General features: G+C 42.1%; 2 protein-coding genes across 2 annotated transcripts; both read right to left on the bottom strand.

Annotated features, from left to right (window-relative positions):
- Positions 1 to 5890: 5890 nt before the first annotated feature.
- LOC133279833 (ubiquitin carboxyl-terminal hydrolase 42-like) lies at positions 5891 to 17856 on the bottom strand. Its single transcript, XM_061474009.1, has 5 exons — positions 17753 to 17856; positions 15600 to 17081; positions 14769 to 15061; positions 6500 to 6925; positions 5891 to 6423 (listed from the first exon to the last, which is right to left on the bottom strand). The coding sequence occupies exons 2-5, from the start codon at positions 17042 to 17044 to the stop codon at positions 5891 to 5893; spliced, it is 2697 nt and encodes an 898-aa protein (XP_061329993.1). The 5' UTR covers positions 17045 to 17081; positions 17753 to 17856.
- On the bottom strand, positions 17749 to 22391 carry LOC133279834 (ubiquitin carboxyl-terminal hydrolase 42-like). Its single transcript, XM_061474010.1, has 8 exons — positions 22111 to 22391; positions 21479 to 21561; positions 20885 to 20996; positions 20377 to 20517; positions 20075 to 20175; positions 19480 to 19618; positions 18228 to 18959; positions 17749 to 17841 (listed from the first exon to the last, which is right to left on the bottom strand). The coding sequence occupies exons 1-8, from the start codon at positions 22237 to 22239 to the stop codon at positions 17749 to 17751; spliced, it is 1530 nt and encodes a 509-aa protein (XP_061329994.1). The 5' UTR covers positions 22240 to 22391.
- Positions 22392 to 23789: the final 1398 nt, after the last annotated feature.

Raw genomic sequence — 23789 nt, forward strand, 5'->3', positions numbered from 1 at the left:
TCAACCCCTCCCCAGGTGTCGCTTTCCGGGCTCGCAGCTCCAGGACCGTCCGGAAGCAGGAGCGCAGCAGCGGGCGGCCTGGGGCGACTCTGTGCTCATGGCAACTAACGGACGGGACGTGAGGACGGCGAGAATCCAAGCGTTCGATTCCCCGCGGGAGGCCGCAGGCCCCGCGAGGAGCCGCCGCCTCCTCGCCAAGCAAGGAACAACGCCGCTCGTGCCGCGGGAGCTGGGGTTTTACCGCGATGCTTTTCTACTCCCAGTGCACGTGCTGTTCTTAAGGGAAAGCCCCTAGTTCCATGCTGGACGCACAGGGTGGCTTTTTTGGACTGCTTCCGGTAGCAGGCAGTTTTTCACAGACTTGTTGAACCTGAGCCGTGCCTGCTGTGCCAGTGACCGCTTTGGGGACCCACTGCTTTATCAAAGCAATTTTGCTTGGTGGAGTTGCAGAGCAGCTCGGCATACAGCACAGGGAAACGTGCCGTCCTGGCAAAGCCACAGACTTACCAAGGCGATGTGTTTGAAATCCCCTTTTGACTGTCAAGGCGAGGCTGGTTGGTTGTTCCAGTCTTGCTGATGTGCTCTGTTTTGCATGGGGTGTCATCCTGCCAGCGTTCTGCTTTATTGCATGTTTGCCATAAAGGCTGAGAGGAAAAGAACAAAGTAAACGTTTCTACACCTCAGATTTTCCCCAGAGCGTGTGGAATTGTGGTCTGCTTGGATGCCTGTTCAGATACAAGTACTTTCAAGGGAGTGAAACTCAACCAGCGGAGGTACAATCCTTGAACAAGTGTCGGCGTGGAGATACCTTTGCTTAATGGAACACATTTAAACTCTTTCTAGAAATGATTTGGAGTCGTATGTCCTGCGTTTGCAAAGCAGCGTGATCTCAGAGCTGCTCACTTCACCTGTTTCGAGTCTTCTGTTCCGCAACTTCAGGTTTTGTATTTGAGCAATGCGTACATCAGTTTGAGCTCTGTACAAGTAGAGCTGTAATGCAAATAAGCCAGAATCAGTGGTACCAAGAAGTGCAAGGGTGTGAAAAGCAGCCAATAAAGTATTTCTGGAGAAATGTGAGGTTACAAAAGCATTCATAAGCCATGAAGCACTTTTGTATCAGTTCTTCCCTTCTGAAAATCTGTTTATTTAACCGGGTGAGGATGCCTGCCCAGAAGCATGAAGGAAATGCCTTGGGAGTTAATTTGCTGTATTTAGATGAAGTTCTTCTATCCGGCAGGAATAACTATTGAGAGTAACGTATAACTAAGGCTATTGTAGCAGGAAATATAGTATTTCTCAGCATTAAAAAAATGCGACATCTTAATCAGCTATTTGTGGTGCTCAGTCAATCTCTTTTAATTTACCAAAGCTAACAGAATAATGTTCTTGTGTGCGATGATATTTCATTCCGAATGTGCTTTGTAAGAGGAATAAGAGGGAGTGAAACTGGCCCAAACTTTCCACTGTCCACAAGGCCAGTAAAACAAAGTGGCTTGTGAAAATACCAGGCAAGTAGGTAAACTCGGAGTTATTCCAGTTAAGGAAATTCTTAACTGGAATCCAGTTCGGTACATGAAGTAGAGAGGGACTGTTCAGCTACCTGAGGAGGTAGCTATTATGTATTGTCGAGGGCATCAACAAGGTGAAGTTTGTCCGATTCTGAAGCCAAATGAGAAATTGAACAATCTAAACTCATTCCCTTAATCCCTGACGGCAAACTAACAATTGAGAAATCTAAACCTAGATATTCAAAGGAGGACAGAAAATCGGAGATCCTAAAGGAGAGGAAAACAAAGAAGATTGGGTTCAGATACCTGATGGGTGAACTGTAATCCCCTATAAGCAACTCTGGAAGCTAGTTCAGGAGAAAGATAACAATTCATTGGGGTAGCAACTCTGTATAAATACTTAGATGACCAAATTGCAGGAAGGAATCTATATAACACAGTTCAATTAGTGACAATGTCAGCTCTGTCTCAAGAATAATCCTAAAATTGAAAATAGAAATCAAATTGGTACAACTCGGGAGGAATTTATCTGGGACAACACTGGCAAATAAATTTTTCTGAATTACCGAGACCAATATTTGTTGGTGTTAATGAATACTTTTTCAGGGTGGCCAGAAGCATTCCCTTGTAGAATAAATAATGCAAGACAAGTAATTGGAACATTGTTAAACACTATAATACCTTGTTTCGGAGTACCAGAGGCAATTTCTTCCGACCGAGGCTCACCCTTTAGTGCAAAAGAGTTACAAGAAATTAGCAAAAATCAGGCAACTACATGTTCCTTACAGGCCTCAGGCCAGTGGGCAAGTAGAAAAGATGATCAAACAACAGATTAGTAAAATATTAATACCAAGCCTTACCACTGGCTCTATTAAGAATTTGAACTAAACCTCGGTCGAAAGAAGAGGCTATCCCATGTAAAATTTTATATGGAAGACCGTATCAGTCCCAGTTTAAAGGAGAAAACCTTCTCCGACTTCCAGAAGACTTTCTCCTAAAATTTCTGGTCAATCTGGGAAAGCAATTAGAAGAAGTAAGAGAATACTGAGGACAAGAGTGAGAGGCATGGATTATTCGACTCACCCTTTTAGATCCAGAGACTGGGTTTATGTTAAGAATTTTTCAGGAGATCCTCTACAGGAGAAGTGGAGCGGACCGTACCAGATAATATTGACCACCTTTACAGCAGGGAAGATAAAGAAACAACCTGCTTGCAAGAATATAGAACCATAGAAGACGTGGCGGATCAAACCTTCAGGACCCTCGCATATGAAATTATATCAGTCGTGATTTGGATTTATGTGATAACTGACATACCAGCTTGGGACTAATACTTATACCTGAAATTAATGCAGAATGCTACTAAAGTTGTTAATTGTAGTGACTGTTTGGTGTGTGCACAGTTGCCTGAATCGGGAGAAGACCAGGGCCTTCCATTAATTGGCATTCCAATTTCCAACACTGCAATTTTAAGATTTGGAATAGTTAACCAGAATAGGAGACTATGTTTGTTTAAATGCCACAGGTGTAGGTCACTCTTCAAATTGTATAGATGGTATCGTGGTTCAGTGGTAGCTTGGTTCCTGAAGGGAAAGGATGGTATTGGTTAAGAGAGGGTTTAACCCTATTGCTGAACAGAATACTGCATTTTGTGAGATGTTTTGTGAGGCAATCATAAATATCTCAGCAACCGTAGAGGAAATATGGAAAAAGTTAACTTCATGGTTACCTGATCTCTTCTGGTTAAGGCAACTGGTTGCAGGAATATTACTATTAATTGTTTTAATATTGATTACTTGTGGTATAACAAAATGTTCTTCCTGAAATTGTAAACGATCTATGATAAATGATGAAGATTGAAAAAAGAAATGAAATTTAAGTATCAAGTAGAAACGGGAAACTATTTCAAAAACACTATGGATGGTAATGGCACTACATAAAATGTTGCAAGAGAATTTGCAAAAGGACAGAAAAAGGGGGTATAGACATCTGTTGGTGCTATCAGACACCTTTTCAGGTTGGCCGGAAACCTTTCCAACTAGAAACGCACAAGCCTGGGAGGTAACAAAGATGTTGTTACAGGATGGTTGTGGGGATTTCGAAAGTATGTGCTGCATGAACTTATCTAACCATTCTGAATCAATTCATGCTAAGCTGCGAAAATTGCAGGAAAATGTGCAAGAGCTTAGAATTGTTGGAGGTAGAATGGATGAATGGCTAAATAACCTAGGAGTTACTGGATGGTTCAGGGAAATACTTAAACAAGGCCTTCTAATCTTAACTATAGGACTACTCATTTTAATGACTGAACCTTGCATAATACAAAGTATATCAAAATCATTTTATAAATCGATAGAAGAAACATGGATAGCTCTGTTATAAATAATATAGTAAAAGAATTTACTCATTTTATAGAAAAAGGGGGGATTGATACAGGGGTAACCAATGTACAGGGGGGGTGTACAGGGGGGGTGTAGAGGGGGGTTAGAGAAATTTGCTTGCTTAAACAAAAGTATTGTCTGCAGCTATCATGCCTACTAAGCAGAACAAAGGCACTAACCATTGATAAGGAAAAGCAGACACCTGGTTCTTTTGACAAGGAAAAGCAGACTGATTCCGCGAGTAGCACGGAGCAGCGACAGCGGCGCCGGGGTCTGTGTCCCTCCGAACTGGGGTCCGAGTTTGTCAGCTGCGGGGTCTGCTGCTCTGTCCGCCCCGGGGTCGGGGTCTGTGTCAGTGACTTCTTGTGTTCCAGTGAAAGCACGTAATTGGCCAGAGGAGGCGCGGAAGTTACACACTGCAGAGTAGCATTAAGGTAACACGTATTGCCCAGGTTCTGCAGTCCAGCTCCAACGTTCAGTGGCTGTTGGCAATGCATGCAGGTTTTCTCAGGTGGAAAAAGAATTTTACGTGGCGGGGCAATTCCGTCGTTAACAACTGCAAGAAAATCAGATTTCAAAAAATATTTACTGTTTCTGCAACTCGTTTACTGTCATAAAAAAGAATCCAGCTGCCAAGCTGGGAAACTCGGAGTTACTCCAGTTAAGGAAGATCTTAACTGGAAGCCAGTTCGGTACACGAAGTAGAGAGGCACTCGAAGCTCTCATTCCCCGCTGTCGGCGCCCAGCAACGCTTCCTGCCACTACTGGCGACCCCGAGATCGGGGACCGCGAGTTGTACGGAGCGGCGAGAGCGGCCCCGGGGTCTGCGTCTCTCCGCCCAGGGGCCGGAGTTTGTGACCCCCCAGGGGTCTCGCTTTCCTCCCCAGGGGCGTGTGCCCGGTGTTTCACCGCGGTCCGAGGGTCTGCTTCTGTGGGGTCGCGAGATAAGCTCATGCCTTCCATGAGCTTCAGTCAAATATAAGGCAAGTGGGGGAACAACTCAGATCTCTTCTCCTCAAGTCGATTCATTAGACCAGACAGATTAGTCAGATGAACTGTATTTCACAGAGGTTCCCACTCACTGGTCTCCTGATGCAGGACCAGTGACTATGAAGTGCATCACAGTTTGACAGCATTTAATAATCAAAATTAAAATCGCAGTATGAATTTGTCTTTAGCTAGCCACTTTAGGGAGACAAAACCAGACAACTGAGACTTCAGACAAGTGACGGTATATTAAGAAAATGGAATTAAAACAGATGGATTTTGCCTTGACGGTAAATGTTTCAATAATAAATTCTAAGTTTCGATAGTATCGATAAAGTCCAGTTTGAAGATAAAGAGTCATAGTTTTTTTCGGCAAAGAGTCGTCGGTTTTGATGGTAAAGCCAGGTTTGATGGTAAACAGGTTTGATGGTAAAGAGTCAGTTTTGATGGTAAAGCCAGATTCGATCGTAAGCAGGTTTGGTGGTAAAGCCACCTTCCATGGTAAACAGTCACGTTTGATGGTAAACTATCAGGTTTGGTGGTAAAGAGTCAGTTTTGATGGCAAAGCAACATTCAATGGTAGACAGGTTTGATGGTAAAGAGTCATTCTTGATGGTAAACAGCCAGGTTCGATGGTAAACCATCAGGATTGATGGTAAAGACTCAGTTTTGATGGTAAGAAGTAGTTGGTTTTGTTGGTGCTCTGTGACTACAGGATCCGACAGACTCGAGAAGGTGGCTAATCTAAGGTAACCTAATTAAGAACATTGCGCAGATGTGGTTCTGTCCTTGGTTCAGCAGGCTGGGCTTAAACCACGACAGGTTCTTCGCTTTGTGCTCCAGATCTAGCATTCTAATGCTATTCAGCAACATGCCTCCTATGTTTGCTTGACCAACCTAATGACCAGCGTAATGACCAACACGTAGTCAGATTATCCTATATAAATCACTTAGAAATGGGAAAAAGGCAGGCATGAGAAACATTCAGAAAAGTGTTAGGAAAAGAATGGCGGATTATGCTGGAATCCCTGCTTGCTTGTAATCCTTCACTTGGTATTTATCATCTATCTTGCGGCATTTCTTTTCCACTTCACCTTCTCTTCCTTCTGCATTGCCATATTTCCTCTTGCCAAGCCTCAGTTTCTCATTTTCCCAGAAAGAGTTGTCAAATTGTGCATGAGCTGAGGCAGGTGGAGGTGCGTGCCCTTCCCGAGAGTGTTTTTCAGACTGCTGCAGAGGTAGTGAACAATGACGGAAGTTTCCGCTGTGGCTGCTCAAGTGATGCCATCCTTCCTCTCTGCAGTGAGTGTTGTGAGCCCATCTGCTCTTGCAGTGATAATGCCTATGTGATTTGTAGAATTGACTCAATTTGTCAAAGGCTTTATCAAAATGAGAGGACTTCCTCTCTCTACCATCTCCTTTTCTATGGACAGAGTCATAAGGCTTGTAATATCTGCATTTTTCCCATCTCCATGCTCCAGGTTCTCTCTCCTTTGGAATGATAATACTGATTCCTGTCTTGTTCCGTTCTTTCTCTGCTTCAGGATCTGTAACGAGAGTATTTTCCTCAGCTTTTGCCATTATTTGGACTGTTTCTTTCATTATGGGAAGGTCTGTACTTGCCTTCATTGCAGTAGTCCTGCTTAGGATGATATTGCTTATTTGTTTCCATTCTGTGAGAGCACCTCCTTTTGCAGGAACAATCATCCACTTTGCTCCTGCTTTGCTTCTCCTCGTCAATGTCAGAGTATTGTCTCTTCTTTCGGCAGTGCTCTTTGTCAGTTTTCTTGGAGTCGTGTATCTTCTCCTCGTATTTTTGCCCGTTATCCTCTTCGCATTTTTTATTATTCAACCCCTCATTTTGTCTAGAGAATTGACTCTCCAGAACTTTATCCAGCTTTGTAAGAGAAGAGTCATTAACAGGCGGTACTTCTGCATAGTTATTATTTTCCGTCACTACGGTTTCCATCAGACGATCACCCTCAGACCTCTGAGGTGCAGGGACACTGCACAAAACAAAAACCACATTTTTCATTTGAAAAAGTTCACCTAAAAGATAAATGTTAGGAGCAAAAATCCCTTGAAGTAAAAGATTTGGTGGCTACTGGTAAACTCTGTATGTTTCTAAACTCCCTTACACTGTTTGGAAACTGTAGCTTTCTAAAGGGACTCTGTAAGGCAGTCTCTTTAGAAACCGACTCTTACACATTCAGCAGTGCCCAGAGAAGATGGAAGATGGAGAAGATGTTTTTCTTCTCTTGAGCTTGCAAGTAGTACATTAAAACCCACACCCAACACGTTTGTCTCCCTCTGCTCACTGCTCTGCATCGCATCAGTAGCCAAAACCACTACCTTCGCTCTCCCCAAACTAGAAAAAAGTCAACTCATTCATTTCCCTCTCTCCACAAAATGGGAGGGCACGAGGTGGGAATTTACATTCACACATCCTAGGATGGAAAAAAAAAAAATAGAAAAAGATTTCCGATCGTAAAAAAAAAAGGAAAATAATTCTATGAAGAAAGAGAACCATTCTGGGAGGCATCTGCCTTTAATTAATATCAGAATAATACATGCTCGGCGCTGACATCTGCAACCCTACATTTACAGTGCCTGAGAAGGGATATAGGGAGTACATGCTGTGGGCCACCCTATGGTTTTACCTGTGGGATCATTCAGAAGACCTGAGAAAGTGGGATGGAAAACCTACCTCAGTTCTGGAGGAACAAGTCCATGAATTGAAGAGAAAAACAATGGTCAAGGATGATCCTCCCAAGAAAGTTGCTGCTCCAGTGTTCAGTGAGCAGCTTCCCAGATGGGGTGGAAGAGCTGATTTTATTCCATATTCTATGATAAGGAATTGTAATCCTTTTCTACAAGAAGTAAGTGGAGAATCTTATGATCACTATTAGAGGAGCCCTGCCTCCAGCCAGATGGAGGAGAGGGACAGTCAGGTTTACTGGACTGTGTGGATCAGGTGGCCTGGCGCATCAGTCCCACAGGAGTATAAGGCTTTAGTAGACACCGGTTCCCAGTGCACCCTGATGCCACCAAGCTCTCAAGGGGTGGAACCCATTTGTATTTCTACAGTGACAGGAGGATCCCAAGAGTTGACTGTACTGGAGCCTGAAATCAGCCTAACTGGGAAGGAGTGGCAAAAGCACCCTATTGTGACTGGTCCAGAGCCTCCGCGCATCCTTGGCATAGACTAGCTCAGAAGAGGGTACTTCAGAGATCCAAAAGGGTACTGATGGGCTTTGGTGTCGTTGCCCTGGAGACGGAGGAAATTAAGCAGCTGTCCACCTTGCCTGGTCTCTCAGAGGATCCTTCTGTTGTGGGGTTGATGGAGGTCAAACAACAAGTGCCAGTCGTGACCACAACAGTGCACCGGTGGCAATATCACACCAACTGAGACTCCCTGATTCCCATCCATAAGCTGATCCATAGACTGGAGAGCCAAGGAGTGATCTGTAGGACACGCTCACCCTTTAATAGCCTTATATGTCCAGTGTGAAAGTCTAATGGAGAGTGGAGACTAATAGTAGACTATCGTGGCCTGAACGAAGTCGCAGCATCACTGAGTGCTGCCGTACCGGACATGCTGGAACTCCAATATGAACTGGAGTCAAAGGCAGTCAAGTGGTATGTCACAACTGATATTGCCAATGCATTTTTCTCAATTCCTTTGGCAGTGGAGTGCAGGCCACAGTTCGCTTTTACTTGGAAGGGCGTCCAGTACAGTTGGAACCGACTGCCCCAGGGGTGGAAACACAGCCCTACCATCTGCCATGGACTGATCCAGACTGCACTGGAACAGGGGCAAGCTCCAGAACACCTGCAATAAATTGATGGCATTATCGTGTGGGGCGATACAGCAGAAGAGGTCTTTGAGAAAGGGAGGAAAATTATCCAGATCCTGCTGAAAGCTGGTTTTGCCATAAAATGGAGTAAGGTCAAGGGACCTGCAGAGAAGATTCAATTTTTGGGAATAAAATGCCATGATGGATGTCACCAGATCCCCACAGATGCGATCAACATGATAACAGCAATGTCTCCACCAACTAATAAGAAAGAAACACAAACCTTTCTTGGGCGCTGTGTGGTTCTGGTGAATGCACATCCCAAATCACAGTTCGATTGTAAGCCCTCTCTATCACATGACCCAGAAGAATGATTTTAAATGGGGCCCTGTGCAACAACAAGCCTTTGAGCAAATTAAACGTGAGATAGTTCATGCAGTGGCCCTTGGACCAGTCTGGACCGGGCCAGATGTGAAAAATGTACTGTACACCATAGCCAGGGAGAATGGTCCTGCCCGGAGCCTCTGGCAGAAGACTCCAGGGGAAACTCGAGGTTGACCCCTCAGCTTTTGGAATCAGGGATACAGAGGATCTGAGGCCATCTATATTCCCACTGAAAAAGAGATACTGGCAGCCTATGAAGGGGTTTGAGCTGCTTCAGAAGTGATTGGCACTGAAGCACAGCTCCTCCTGGCACGCCTGTTACCTGTGCTGGGATGGATGTTCAAAGGCAGGGTCTCCTCTACACATCATGCAGCCAATGCTACATGGAGTAAGTGGGCTGCTCTAATTACACAACAAACTCCAACAGGAAATCCCAGTCATCCAGGAATTCTAGAAGTCGTCATGGACTGGCCAGAGGGCAAAGATTTTGGAATGTCACCAGAGGAGCAGGTTATGCGTGCTGAAGAGGTCCCACCATATAATCAACTGTCAGACAGTGAGAAGCAATATTCCTTGTTTACTGATGGGTCCTGCCGTATTGAGGGAAAGCATCGGAGATGGAAGGCAGCTGTATGGAGTCCCTTATGACAAGCTGCAGAAACTGCTGAAGGAGAGGGTGAATTGAGTCAGTTTGCCAAGGTGAAAGCCATCCAGCTGGCCCTGGACATTGCTGAAAGAGAAAAGTGGCCAGTACTTTATCTCTATACTGACTCATGGATGGTGGCAAATGCCCTGTGGGGGAGGTGCAGCAATGGAAGCAGAGGAACTGGCAGTGCAGAGGTAAACCCATCTGGGCTGCTGCACTGTGGCAAGACATCGCTGCCCGGGTGCAGAATCTGGTGGTGAAGGTACGCCATGGAGATGCCCATGTACCCAAGAGTCGAGCCACTGAGGAATACCAGAACAACCAACAAGTGGATAAAGTGGCTAAGATTGAAGTGGTTCAGATGGACTCAGATTGACAACATAAGGGTGAATTATTTTTAGCTTGCTGGGCCTGAGGCCCAGCAAGGCACCTCAGGCCATCAAGGCAGAGATGCAACAGAAAGGTGGGCTCATGATTGAGGGGTGGGTTTAACAATAGACACTATTGCCCAGGTTATTCATGAATGTGAAACATGCTGCAATTAAGCAAGCCAAGAGGATGAAGCCTTTCTGGTATGGAGGACAATGGCTGAAGTACAAATACGGGAAGGCCTGGCACATTGACTGTATCACACTCCCACCACCCTGGCAAGGCAAGTGCCATGTGCTTGCCATGGTGGAAGCAACCACGGGATGGCTGGAAACATACGCTGTGCCCCACGCCACTGCCCAGAACACTACCCTGGGCCTTGAGAAACAAGTCTTGTGGTGACATGGCACCCCAGAGAGAACCGAGTCAGACAATGGGACTCATTTCTGGAACAACCTTATAGACACTTGGACCAAAGAGCATGGCATTGAGTGGGTATATCACATCCCCTACCATGCACCAGCCTCTGGGAAAATTCAACGGTCTGATGGACTGTTAAAAACTACACTGAGAGCAATGGGTGGTGGGACTTTCAAATGCTGGGATACGCATTTACCAAAAGCCACCTGGTTGGTCAGCACCAGAGGATCTGCCAACAGGGCTGGCCCAGCACAGTCAGAACTTTTACATATTGTAGAGGGGGATAAAGTTCCTGTGGTGCACATAAAGAATTTGTTGGTGAAGACAGTCTGGGTTATTCCTGCTTCAAGGCAAACCCACTCATGGGATTGCTTTTGCTCAGGTGCCTGGATGTACTTGGTGGGTAATGTGGGAACATGGGGAAGTCCAGTGTGTACCTCAAAGGGGTTTAATCTGGGGGGAAAACAGTCAATGAACTCATATGACGTTGCCTGCTATACAACGCTTCTATAGCCCATCAGCCAGATGCCCATCTCTACCACTGTGGGCTTTGAAAAGAAGATACGTGCTGTCGTGAACGTCAGTGGAGAATAAAGTCATAAGAAAGCCAAAAGCAGCAATAGAACCGTCCTCAGGTCAGCATCGACTGACCTTGACTTCCCTCCGAACATCATCCCAACAAAGAATGAACTTTGATGAAACCAGACAAGCTCAGCAGTGACCAGATGAGTTCAGCGGTGTCGTCAACAGGCAACAACCCATCCCAACACACTGTCTCTCCTGCCCTGAGAGGCTGTTGCAAGAGATGGAGCCTGACATCGTGGACTGAGTGAATTCAGCAAACTTTATAGGGATGGTCCATGGACTAAGGAATGGTATCTCTGTGTGTGTGTGTAAATATATGAGACAAAAAGCAATGGTATAGTGAAAAAAAAAGGGATCTGAGCATGACCTAAATGTCATGGATATTCCATGGGTGGATACTGTCATGGGTTCAGCTGTGCAGTGCTGTTTTCCACTTTAGTCTAACAGTGCTGTAACACACCGATATTTTAGTTGTTCCTAAGTAATGCTTATGCTGATCAAGGACTTTCCAGTTTCATGCTCTGCCAGTGAGGAGGGGCATGGGAAACCAGGAGGAAGCAGGGAAAGGACACCTGACCCGAACTAGCCAAAGGGATATGCCATACCACAGCATGTTATGCCTAGTATATGAACTGGGGAGAGATACCTGGAAGGCCCAGATAGCTGCTGAGGTCTGGCTGGGTATCGGTTGGTGGGTGCTGAGCAATTGTATTGAGCATGACTTTGTGCTTATTGGTTTGTTCTTTCGTCTCCCCTTTTAGTTGTATATTCCCTCCCGTGTTACTTCCCTCATAATTATTACTATTGGTGGTAGCAGTAGTGGGTTTGTATTGTACCTTAGTTACTGGACTGTTCTTATCTCAACCTGTGGGATTTACATTCTCTTGATACTCCTCGCCATCCCTCTGGGAGCAGGGTGGAAGAAAGGGGAGAGTGAGCGAGTGGCTGCGTGGCTCTGAATTACTGGCTGGGCTTAAACCATGACAAGCAGTCAATGCTGAAACTCCTTTTATACACCTATGACAGGGTTATTCATCAAAGACAAGACACCAAATCAGGGAGCCAGAGGACAAAAGAGGAAGAAAAAGCCAGATACATGAACAGTGTGTGGTTTCTTTGTCATGTTACTTTATGTAACTTCACAGAACTGTTGCCATAGGAACATTATGCAGGGTACACTTATAGATTGGCTTTATGGGGTTTTCCATGTACCAAAATATTTCTTCAAGTATTTACTGAAACATTAACCTTTCTCCTTTGGATTTTGATTTAGTGTCACACACAGTAAAAAGCTACTGATGAGCTCCCAGCTTGCTGCCTGGTGGTGGAAGCTTTTAACACCAAAGGAGAAAGAAAGCCTTCTGCATTCTTGTTTAGGCAGATGAAATCCCAAGTTACTGATCTTCTCTGGGTCACAGCGACAGCATCATCTCCCCTACCACTGAAAGGAAGATCTAATTTCTTGAGCATCAAATACACTCTGAAAGCTGTCAGTTCACATGACATATTGCATGTTAAATAACTCCAGTAAAACTCAAGTAAAAATCCATTTTAACTTTGCTGTATTTATATACTATATAAATTTTACATGCTATATATTTACAGTGGGGCAAGTGCTTTTTATCTTTAAAAAAACAAAGATCAAACTTTAGACATCTCTGAACAACACAGCTTGTATAAACCAGACAGATTATTCAGATGAACTGTATTTAATACAGGTTCCCCACTCATCTCCTGATGCAGGACCAGTGAATAAGTGCATCACAGTTTGATAGCATTTAATAACAAAAATTAAAATCACAGTATGAATTTGTCTTTAGCTAGCCACTTTAGAGAGACAAAACCAGACAACTGAGACTTCAGACAAGTGACAGTATATTAAGAAAATGTAATAAAAACATACGGAAGAGTATTACAAATCATCTTGAGAAATACATTCAAAACTGCATATCTGTTGTTTCACAATGCTGAGAACCAGATGATTTTCTTCCAGATCTTGAATATAACTCGTATATGAAGTACATTAGATCCTAGTGTCCGACAGAACAGGAAAGAAAATGAAGCTCTTGCAAAAAAATTCTACTTGAGAAATATTAAATAAGTCTTTAAATTAAATATACAGACTGTCAGTTGCAATTTTTGTAATCCCTGGTTGCTCTTGCACCAGGTGTCTAACTTGGAGTAACATTACATGAATAACATAAAGTCAACCTGAGCCTGTAATAAGCAGCATTTGAGATGGTCTATTCCAGGGCCTTATCTCACACGTGTGAGAACATAATGTGGTAGTTTACAATGTTCAGCAGTTGTAAAAAGTTTCCACCCTTTTGGATTATCTTAAAAAACAAAGTCTCAAGTTAAAAACTAAAAAAAAGTCTTTCATGGTAAAATTCTGTACAGAAATGTTAAGCACCACTTATGATTGGATTTTGTCTTGATGGTAAATGTTTCAATAATAAATTCTAAGTTTTGATGGTCAATATTGGTAATGTCGAGTTCCATGTAAAGAGTCATCGTTTTTGAAGGTAAAGGGTTGATGATGTTGAAGGTAAAAAGTCGGGACTGAGGGTGAGAAGTAGTTGATTTTGTTGGTAGGATTAGGTTGGGTATTGAAGGATTCCATCAGTGAGCTTTGCATCTGAAAGACAAAAGAAAGCAATGTCACTCCCTGTCATGATGTTCAATGTCAAACCCTGTCACAAGCCCTTTCCATCCTTATTAATTTACTGGGGAGTCCTGGTGAAAAGGCACAACCTAACAATTCCTTCTCAGCTGTTGTCTGTCCCTAGCCTGTTTGAGAGGTTCCAGGCTCTTTAAAAACACACTGCTGTGGTGGCCTTTTTTGAGAGAGATTCCATTATCCAGAAATTCCTACTTGGGACCCATTTATTTAATATTTTTAAAGACGGACCTTCCACAAGAGGAAGTCTGTTAACATCTATGGACTTGAGGAAATACTGAAATTCTGCTTTTCACTGCCCTCCTCATATTCCACTTGTGTTGCAAGCAGTGGATCAAAGTGGGGTTCTATCACTGTGTTTATCGGTTAACATCTCTTACACCTACACAGATAGCGCACTAATCGTAATGCCCCTGACCTGTGTAGTGGGGTGCAAGGCATTTAATTTCTTCCTATACTTTTGACTGGTTTAGAAATAACCAGAGTTGGCCACCTGCTGGCAGGAGCATTCACTAAAGCCAAAACAGTCCTAGAGTAGATGAATTGTTTCCGATTGCAAAACAGCTCTCCCTCAGCCCACTTCTCTGTATTTTTAAGCCTATGCTAACGAAAAACAACCAGAAGGAAATAAACCAGTGGCAGGCATTTAACATACTCTCCAGGTCTTAAGTTGCAAGCTTCCTCTGGGAGGTTAACAACTGCGTTTAGGAGAAGACTGAGCTATATCTGGAAGCATAGTTCAGTATTATCATCAACTGACGTTCATCTGAATAAGCAGTCAGCTCCGTATCTATGTGGTGAAACAGCTGAACATAGTATTTTATTTAAATCAATTACCCTGGAAGTCTTTTTGGGGAAGATGGTGCTTTACTACAATATTACTAGACCGGAAGTCTCATGTCATCATCTACCACTTGCACTACTGTATAAAAGCATTTAAGGGTTGTTCCAACTGTAACAAGTGTCTTTGTGAGTAAAAAGGAGTCCTGCAAACACCCTGTGGCTTTTTACCGTTCACATACTTACTGGATGGGATGAAGCCGTATTTCTTGTTGTCACCTGCCCCAGAAGGCTTCCTGTCCTTGTATGTTTTTTCACTGCCCTGGCCTCTGTATTGCTCACATAAATAGTTGCCTGAAAAAATGGGCACTCTCTTCTTCTCCTGCGTCGTCTTCTCGAGACGAGAATCTAAATATTCTGAGAAGTCTTTCAGTTTCCTGATATGTTTCTTCTTTTTCTTCTTTTTCTTCCGTTTGCGATTGTCATTGTCAATGCGGAACACAAGGCCATCCAAATCCTGAAGTCTGAGGGAAACATGCAGGTTAAAAATAGGAAAACGGATGCAGCATTTGATGCATGTGTGGAATGTTACTTATTTTATCACAGGTGATGGCTTGCTGTGTGTCAGTTATTTTGTAGTAATTTCTGCACATCTGACTTTAGATGCAACAAACATTAGCCTTCAGACTGAATGACAGTAAGTCTTGGTTTGTACACAAATCCTTACAGGGGCTAATTGTGGAATATGTGGAATTAAAAATATATAATTGTTGCAACCTAATCAGGAACAGTGCGCAGATGTGGTTCTGTCCTGGGTTCAGCACACTGGGTTTAAACCACAAGAGGTTCTTAACTTTCTGCTCGAGATCTAGCGTTCTAACGCTATTCAGCAACATCCTTCCTATGTTTGCTTGACCAACCTAATGACCAGCCTAATGACCAACCTGTAGTCAGATTATCCTACAAAAATCACTTATAAACAATGGGAAAAAGGCAGGCATGGGAAACATTCAGAAAAGAGTTAGGAAAAGAATGGCGGATTATGCTGGAATTCCTGCTTACTTGTAATCCTTCTCTCGATATTTATCTTTGGACTTCTTTTTCTTCTTGACCTTCTTATCTTTTTTCATTCTTTGGTCATCAATCTTGCGGCGTTTCTTTTCCACTTCAGCTTCGCTTCCTTCTGCGTCGCCATATTTCTTCTTGCCAAGCCTCAGTTTCTCATTTTCCCAGAAAGAGTTGTCAAATTGTGCATGAGCTGAGGCAGGTGGAGGTGCGTGCCCTTCCCGAGAGTGTTTTTCAGACTGCTGCAGAGGTAGTGAACAATGACGGAAGTTCTCTCTGTGGCTACTCAAGTGATGGGCTCCTTCCTCTCTGGAGTGAGTGTTGTGAGCCCATCTGCTCTTGCAGTGATAATCCCTATGTGATTTGTAGAATTGACTCAATTTGTCAAAGGCTTTATCAAAATGAGACGACTTCCTCTCTCTACCATCTCCTGTTCCATGAACAGAGTAATAATCCTTGTAATATCTGCATTTTTCCCATCTCCGTAATTCATCTTGGTAGTATCTTTCCCTGTTCCAAGTCCTCTCTCCTTTGGAATGGTAATACCTATTCCTGTCTTGTTCCGTTCTTTCTCTGCTGCGGGATTTATAACGAGAGTATTTTCCTGAGCTTTTGCCATTATTTGGACTGTTTCTTTCATTATAGGAAGGTCTGTACTTGCCTTTATTGCAATAATCCTGCTTATGATGATATTGCTTATTTGTTTCCATGCTGCGAGAGCGCCTCCTTTTGTAGGAACGATCATCCGCTTTGCTCCTGCTTTGCTTCTGGTCTTTACTGTCAGAGTATTGTCTCTTCTTTCGGTAGTGCTCTTTGTCAGTTTTTTTGGAGTCATGTATCTTCTCCTCGTATTTTTGCCTATTATCCTCTTCGCATTTTTTATTATTCACCCCCTCATTTTGTCTGGAGAATTGACTCTCCAGAACTTTATCCAGCTTTGTAATAGAAGAGTCATTAACAGGTGGTACCTCTACGTAGTTATTAGAAATGTCCTTTGTATCTTGGCATTTATCTGTAACACCTAGACATGCAAGTTTTTTAGGACTACATTCAATGTCAGACTTCACAGAGGAAGTTTGCCATAATTTCTCTTCACTCTCGGGAGACCCTTTCATATACGAAGGATCTCCTTTTGCAAAGAGTACAGGTTCGTTTGGTCTTCCTGGTTTGTCTTTGTCTCTACTTTCTTCAGACTCACAATGCCCAAGGTATTCATCTTCAGTATCCAAGGATTTTTTCCTGACCTTGTGCTGACCGTTGATACTGGGATGTACATTATCAGCATTTGTTATAACACTTTCAGCAACGTCTTCGGTAGCAATGGTTTCAGTGGTTTCAGAGTCTGATACAGTAAAAGTACTTTCAATCTCACAGCCAAGGTCGGAAAGAGGCATCCTGGATTGTTCATAGACAAACACTGTTTCCGTCACTACGGTTTCCATAAGATGATCACCCTCAGACTTCTGAGGTGCAGGGACACTGCACAAAACAAAAACACATTTTTCACTTGAAAAAGTTCCCCTAAAAGATAAATGTTAGGAGCAAAAATCCCTTGAAGTAAAAGATTTGGTGGCTACTGGTAAACTCTGTATGTTTCTAAACTCCCTTACACAGTTTGGAAACTGTAGCTTTCTAAAGGGACTCTGTAAGGCAGTCCCTTTAGAAACCGACTCTTACACATTCAGCAGTGCCCAGAGAAGATGGAGAAGATGTTTTTCTTCTCTTGAGCTTGCAAGTAGTACATTAAAACCCACACCAAACACATTTGTCTCCCTCTGCTCACTGCTCTGCATCGTATCAGTAGCCAAAACCACTACCTTCGCTCTCCCCAAACTAGAAAAAAGTCAACTCATTCATTTCCCTCTCTCCACAAAATGGGAGGGCACGAGGTGGGAATTTACATTGGAAAAGAAATCCAATTTTAAAAAAAAGTAAAATTATCCTATGAAGAAACAGAACCATTCTGGGAGGCATCTGCTTTAATTAATATCAGAATAACACATGTTCAGTGCTGACGTCTGCAACCCTACACGTACAGTGTGGAATTTGCTGTACTGTGTAAAGCTTTCTATTAAATAGTACTAGTTGATGGGTAAAACAATGATAAACTTGTATGAAATCTTGTTTTCATCAGAGTGTACTCAATTTACCTTGTTTTCTCTGACAACCTGTTCAGGTGGCTGTAGGCCAGGGATTCTAAGATTATTTCTTGAGGAATCGGCGACTCAGCTACAGGTATCTACAATTAAAACGCAGACGTTAACAGACAAAAAAAATACTACCTATAGAAGAAAACTGTTTTCAAAATTTCCTCATTAGTTATTAAACAAGATCACTTTGCCTTACATGCACCATTGCTATTTCACACATCACCCCTTCCCCCCCAGTATATTTATGAAACTTATGAAGTACTATCTCAGGTGAAATTTTCTGAAGTTGACATGTTCTCACATGCCAGTTCAGCTCTGCAAATTCTAATGCGACAACAGCACAAAGTGTTAACGATGAAGTTTAAATTTGTGCTGTCTGTTTTCACAGTGTTTCACATGACTTAGGAACATTTTAATGCTCTTGAATAGTAAACACACCATAGGTGAGGAGTTCTAGATGGAACAAACAACTCACTGGTTCAAGCAATCCATTTGTTTTGGCAAAGAATATCTCAGAAGGTTTAGCATGTTGGACTTGGCAAGTAAAATCATCAAGTTTCAGTCCATTTTGTTTAGATCCATTATCTAAACTAATAGCCTCATATAGTGAATCGTTTTTTGGCAGCACATGATGGGATCTCTCTTCTTCAGCACTCTCACAGAAAGAACGGGAATTCTGCAATGTGCCGACTACCTTCCCTATTACAATTCCGTTGGAAGATATGTTGCAATTCATTTTAAACACGCCATTCGACGCCTTAGATTTTCCTGAAGACTCTGGACTGGAAGCGACTGTAGCATCAGACCCGAGCGTAGGACTTCCATTCACTGCTGGCTCTACAAACATTTCATCAGGAACTTCCTGTTTGGAAATGTTAGCAGTAACTGCCACTGTAGATGCATTTGAGGTAGACTCTGCTCTGAGAGAATTTGTAATTGTGGAGGAAGGAACAGCCTTGCTGAGATCCTCATTCTCCAGAGCACTGGTAAGACAGTCAGGTTGTGACACAGTCTGACACTCAGGCAATTTGTTACGAATACTGATAGTGATCTTCTGGGCTTTTGATGGATCCGTAGTTGAAGGCCTGGTAATTGCCCAGTTTTGAATGCAAGCTGTTGATGGAGCTGAAGATGGCCTTTTTATGGTGATACCAACAGGATTTGTATCCTCTTTTAGGGGTCCATTTCCATTTAAGCGACTTGAATTCTGTATTTAAAAAGAAAAGATTGCAAGATGAATATGTGCAATCACACCGCACTTATTAAAACATTAAATTCTCCTACTAAATATTTCTACAAATTGCCTCACCACCTAAGAAGAAAAACACGCCACTTCCAATATAAACCTAAGTCCAACAAGTGTGTTTCATTCCTGCTGCTTTTGGTTTACTGCATCTTGGTATCAAATGAGCCTCATTTTCTGAAACCAACTCAAAGAACTTAACATTCACTAAAGCGCTTCCCAAATATGTTTATTTTCCCCTTTAAACGTTCCCTGAAAACACTGCAATAATTGGTCTTGTATCCAGGACCAAGAAAAATCGTTTTCACTATCTCAGCTAAACTAACACTGAAAAAGAGTGATCTGTTGCATGATGGTTGTGAAGAAAGCTGCAGTGTGGGAGGGAAAATAAAATTCAGATGCTCTAAAACTACAAGCTCCCAAACCACATCAAAAGAAAGCAACATTATCAATTTGGTGCCATTATTTGCTCCCTGCAAATTACCTTAATCATATGAGGAGGAAGCCGTGGTCCCATAAATCCAGCCTGCTTACTATTAGGCCCCCGCTGACCAAGGAATGAACGGGGATAAGAAGTTGCTGGTAAGTAAAAACCACGTTCTCCAAGTGTCAGATCGTAGCGCCTTGGAAAAAAAACAGTGATATCACTTTAGAGTTTTTCTTTCAATCTATTCTTGGATTAAAACCCCATCTATAATTTTATAAGAACAGATGATGTGACACAGAAGCCACATACAAAGGACTCAACCAAGACTACAAACTAAAAAAGACAGACAATGGTCTCCCTACAATGACTATTCTTGTCAGAGCAACATCTCACCCTTACTATGGTGTTATTTCTCCTCTTCTAAATTACCCCGCTACATAGAGCGGATACAGAGCAATGTACACAAGCACACCAGTTTAAGGCCAAGCAATGAAAGACAGTAAATGACAGCGGTAAGTTCAGGTTAGACAGAACTGAATTACAGAAACAGTAAACTTTTCCTAGGACAGAAAGAAAAACACTTGGAAAAAAAGAAAAGTATCAGTAACAGGAAAGTAAATATATTCTGAACAGATTCAGTAGTCGGTATTACCTGATATAAAAAAGTAAATAAGCTTGCTGATTGAGAACCGTTTTGATATCAGAACGCTCCACTATGGCATCATTCATTCGATACCAAAATCCATTGCCGGCCTGCAAACAAAAGACAGTGGCGTCTTCAGACAAAATGCATGATGTCCAAATGACATCACAGGCGGAACACTACAGCACGAAACGTACCAAACAAATCAAACGGAACACATCATTCAACCTTTCTCCATCAAAATGGTGGTTGCCGGTAACATTGATTTTCTTTGTTTATTTTACCCTGTTAGAAATCAAGCTGATACCCACCTTTATGAAGCAGATATAGTGTCCTGCATTGCAGTTGAAACCAGAATGAACAAGAACTGCATATAAAGCGTAGATGAGTGGTTCTCCCATTGATTGGGACATATACGCTCGAAGATCCAAATATTCAGGGTATTTCACATCCTAAACACAGAACAGGAAGATTCAAAAATTATCCTGAAACACTTCAAGGAACAGCCTAACAAAAACCCTTCTCAAAACACAGGCTAGGATCACACAAATATAGTCTTGATTCATTTAAAAATACCTATTCTCAGAAACAATATTTCATAGTTGGAGCTGCAGAGAACTGTTTTCTGCAGAATTAGCTGTAAGAGTGAGGTATACTCTTATGGTTACCGTAAGCCATAGTTGTTAGATTGACTTTTCTTAGACTATTGTTATTAGTCAATGGTTACAGCCTGCAAATATTAACAAGTTTTAAATGATATTTTCTTGGGGAAATCTCCCATTCCAAGAAGATAAAGCTGCTTTACAGCTGCAAATATACCTTGTTGATCTTGCCACCAGTAAAATTTGCAAATCTTTTCAGTGATATTGTAAGAACTTTGGAGGAGCGATGTATTGTGTACCTCTTGGAGGCAGGAACCATGTTTTTACACCTTAAAAATAAGCACAGACAAATGTTTAACAGCAAAATTCCTCACCCTCCCAAAACTCAAACAAGTTTTCATCTCTCGCACAGGCTTATGAACCCATATGCTGCACTTCACATTTGTTAATAGACAGAAGGTAACAGCATGTAAGCGGACAGCTCTACAAAACAAAGGGCTTACAACATAATCCTTTAACACAGAACACTAGGACCTTCAGCCAGCTGATGTTGCCTCCCACCCCAAATCGTTGTCCTTAGCTCCGTGCTTCAGCTCACCACTACTTAGCAGACATCCCCTTTAACTTCTGGCCAGACGAATATTTCTGTGTGCAACCTCACACTGACGAAGGCTAATAAACCCCAGCGCAGGCAGCAGTAGGAATAAAAGTCTAATATGAGCTAATGGCCACAATTCTTCTATTTCCAAATATTCATGTGACACATTAAATGCCTTCTCTTGGACTCAGATGGAATTAGTAGGAATCTTACTTGCTACACTTATAGCTGTTTTCTCCGTCCAGTTGTTCAGGTTTCACAAATTGTTCTAGAGCCTTAGTGATAGACGTAACGGTCTGGATGAATAAGAAGGTAGAGCACTAAGTCACTGGAAATGCAAAATTTCAAACAATTCCTGGTATAACTACGAGAGAACCTTGCTAGTTCATCCTCAAGTGACCTACTGTCAACCGGCAACCACTGTGAAGGAGGCAGAAACCTCAGAGTACGCCGAGCATTTACCTCCTGTGGAAACGATGCTACTTTGAAATAAAAGATAAAGTTTGCAGTGCCACAGACACCATCTGTACTATGCTACGGCATCAATAATGAGAACAAGCAAACCCATCAGCCTAACGATGGATGTATAGATGCTGAAGCAGAATAATCGAGAAATGTGAGAATATAGGTGTTTGTGTAGATGTGATTACTGTTTTTACAGGTTAAACCCACTGCAAACATGGAGAGCATCTAGATGCATTCCACACAAGACCAAAGCCCAATCCACCCCCACTCAACACCAAGCTCTTTCCTTTTAGCAGTGTATATTTTTAAGTAAAATGCCTTCATTTGGAAAGCTTTACAGGTCTTCATACAGCTCGACCCATATTCACAAAACATCTTACCTTTATATCCAAAGTAATATCAAGGAATGGTTCATACGTATCAGAAACGGCTTTGCAGTTCAAGCATTTTACTGGAATCAAAATACAAATGCTTAACACTGACTGGACAAATTTAAAGTCTTCATACATATTATTTCAGTCAAAGCACAAAGTCCTTTACTACAGACAAACAGACACAGACCAGTTCAAAGGACAGGAAGATTTTGAACAAGTACCTCGGGATCTTAGGTATCCTCCAAATATTTGATAAATAAGTGTGGTGGCTTGAGAAGATATGTCCAACCTGGAAAGAAATGATAAATCAGACCTCGGATGATGCAAGGCTCAGATTTAACTCTTCAAACAGTTTTTACCAAGGACAGTCATTTTAATGTAGTATAGTAAAGAAAGGAGGAAAAGGGGCTAGAGAACATCTAAGGGTTAAATAATTTGTTTATGCTTACTTGGTGCTTCCATTCAAGCAAGCTTTCTGCAAAGCATCAACAGTGAAGGACAAGAATTCATGTGCATCCTCTTGACTGCCGTAATGGAAATGCTTTCCTATTCCTAATAAATAAGAAGGTGGTTATATTTATCTCCTAGAAAATGAAAGAAAACTCACGTTTCTAAAAGTATCAAAATCACTTCTATGCCTGAAATAGTGCTTTGAAAAGTTACCAAATGTATGAAAAGAAAACCATCTGAAATGACTTACTTTTAAGGCCATTGATAACAGATGTAGGTTTGATAGCATTGTTAGAGCAACACAGGACCTGGTTAATGTGAGCTTCCAATGTACACATCATACAGAAGCCTTTTTCATGACCTGAAGAGTGAAAGAAGCAACATTCTAGCCAAATATGCATTGCTACAAAAAACACAAACCTCAACCTTATGAATTAGTAGTTTTTAAGCTACAGGTACAATGTCCTCTCTTCATGTACATTCTCTTCTCCTAAGGTGTAAATATCCCAAGAGTTTTGTGACATTTTATTATGCAATCCTGTACAGAATTTAAATGACGACTAAGTATGTATTAAAATGCATTTTCTGATGAACATTTTCAGTATTGCAATGACTTTTTTTTTTTTTTTTTGCAGACTGATATGAATGTGAACTCTACAGGCTGCAGAATGTATGACAAAACACTACTGACATTGATGAATCAGTGGTACCAAGAAGTGCAAGGGTGTGAAAAGCAGCCAATAAAGTATTCCCGGAGAAATGTGAGATTACAAAAGCATTCATAAGCCATGAAGCACTTTTGTATCAGTTCTTCCCTTCTGAAAATCTGTTTATTTAACCGGGTGAGGATGCCTGCCCAGAAGCATGAAGGAAATGCCTTGGGAGTTAATTTGCTGTATTTAGATGAAGTTCTTCTATCCGGCAGGAATAACTATTGAGAGTAACGTATAACTAAGGCTATTGTAGCAGGAAATGTAGTATTTCTTAGCATTAAAAAGATGCGACATCCTAATCAGCTATTTGTGGTGCTCAGTGAATCTCTTTTAATTTACCAAAGCTAACGGAACAATGTTCTTGTGTGTGATGATATTTCATTCCGAATGTTCTTTGTAAGAGGATTAAGAGGGAGTGAAACTGGCCCAAACTTTCCACTGTTCACAAGGCCAGTAAAACAAAGTGGCTTGTGAAAATATCAGGCAAGTAGGTACTACCCATGCGGGCAAAGAAAAAAACTC

The sequence above is a fragment of the Pezoporus flaviventris genome, unplaced genomic scaffold, assembly GCF_033815535.1.
Source record: "Pezoporus flaviventris isolate CSIRO_AGI_PZ_B2104156 unplaced genomic scaffold, CSIRO_AGI_Pfla_v1 ptg000078l, whole genome shotgun sequence".
NCBI classification, from domain to species: domain Eukaryota; kingdom Metazoa; phylum Chordata; class Aves; order Psittaciformes; family Psittacidae; genus Pezoporus; species Pezoporus flaviventris.

What these genes read in the sequence shown, in the direction of transcription:
- LOC133279833 (XM_061474009.1), bottom strand. Translation starts at nt 17,044, where the DNA reads ATGGAAACCGTAGTGACGGAAACAGTGTTTGTCTATGAACAATCCAGG. An exon ending in ATCCAGTAAGTATGTGAACG is followed by an intron (nt 6,926 to 14,768) that starts GTAAAAAGCCAC and finishes TTTATCTTTTAG; the next exon opens with GTGAACTTTTTCAAATGAAA. An exon ending in GCAGGACTACTGCAATGAAG is followed by an intron (nt 6,424 to 6,499) that starts GCAAGTACAGAC and finishes CTCTCGTTACAG; the next exon opens with ATCCTGAAGCAGAGAAAGAA.
- LOC133279834 (XM_061474010.1), bottom strand. Translation starts at nt 22,239, where the DNA reads ATGTATGAAGACTTTAAATTTGTCCAGTCAGTGTTAAGCATTTGTATT. An exon ending in CTGGTGGCAAGATCAACAAG is followed by an intron (nt 20,518 to 20,884) that starts GTATATTTGCAG and finishes TTCTGTGTTTAG; the next exon opens with GATGTGAAATACCCTGAATA. An exon ending in ACTATATCTGCTTCATAAAG is followed by an intron (nt 20,176 to 20,376) that starts GTGGGTATCAGC and finishes TTTTGTTTGCAG; the next exon opens with GCCGGCAATGGATTTTGGTA.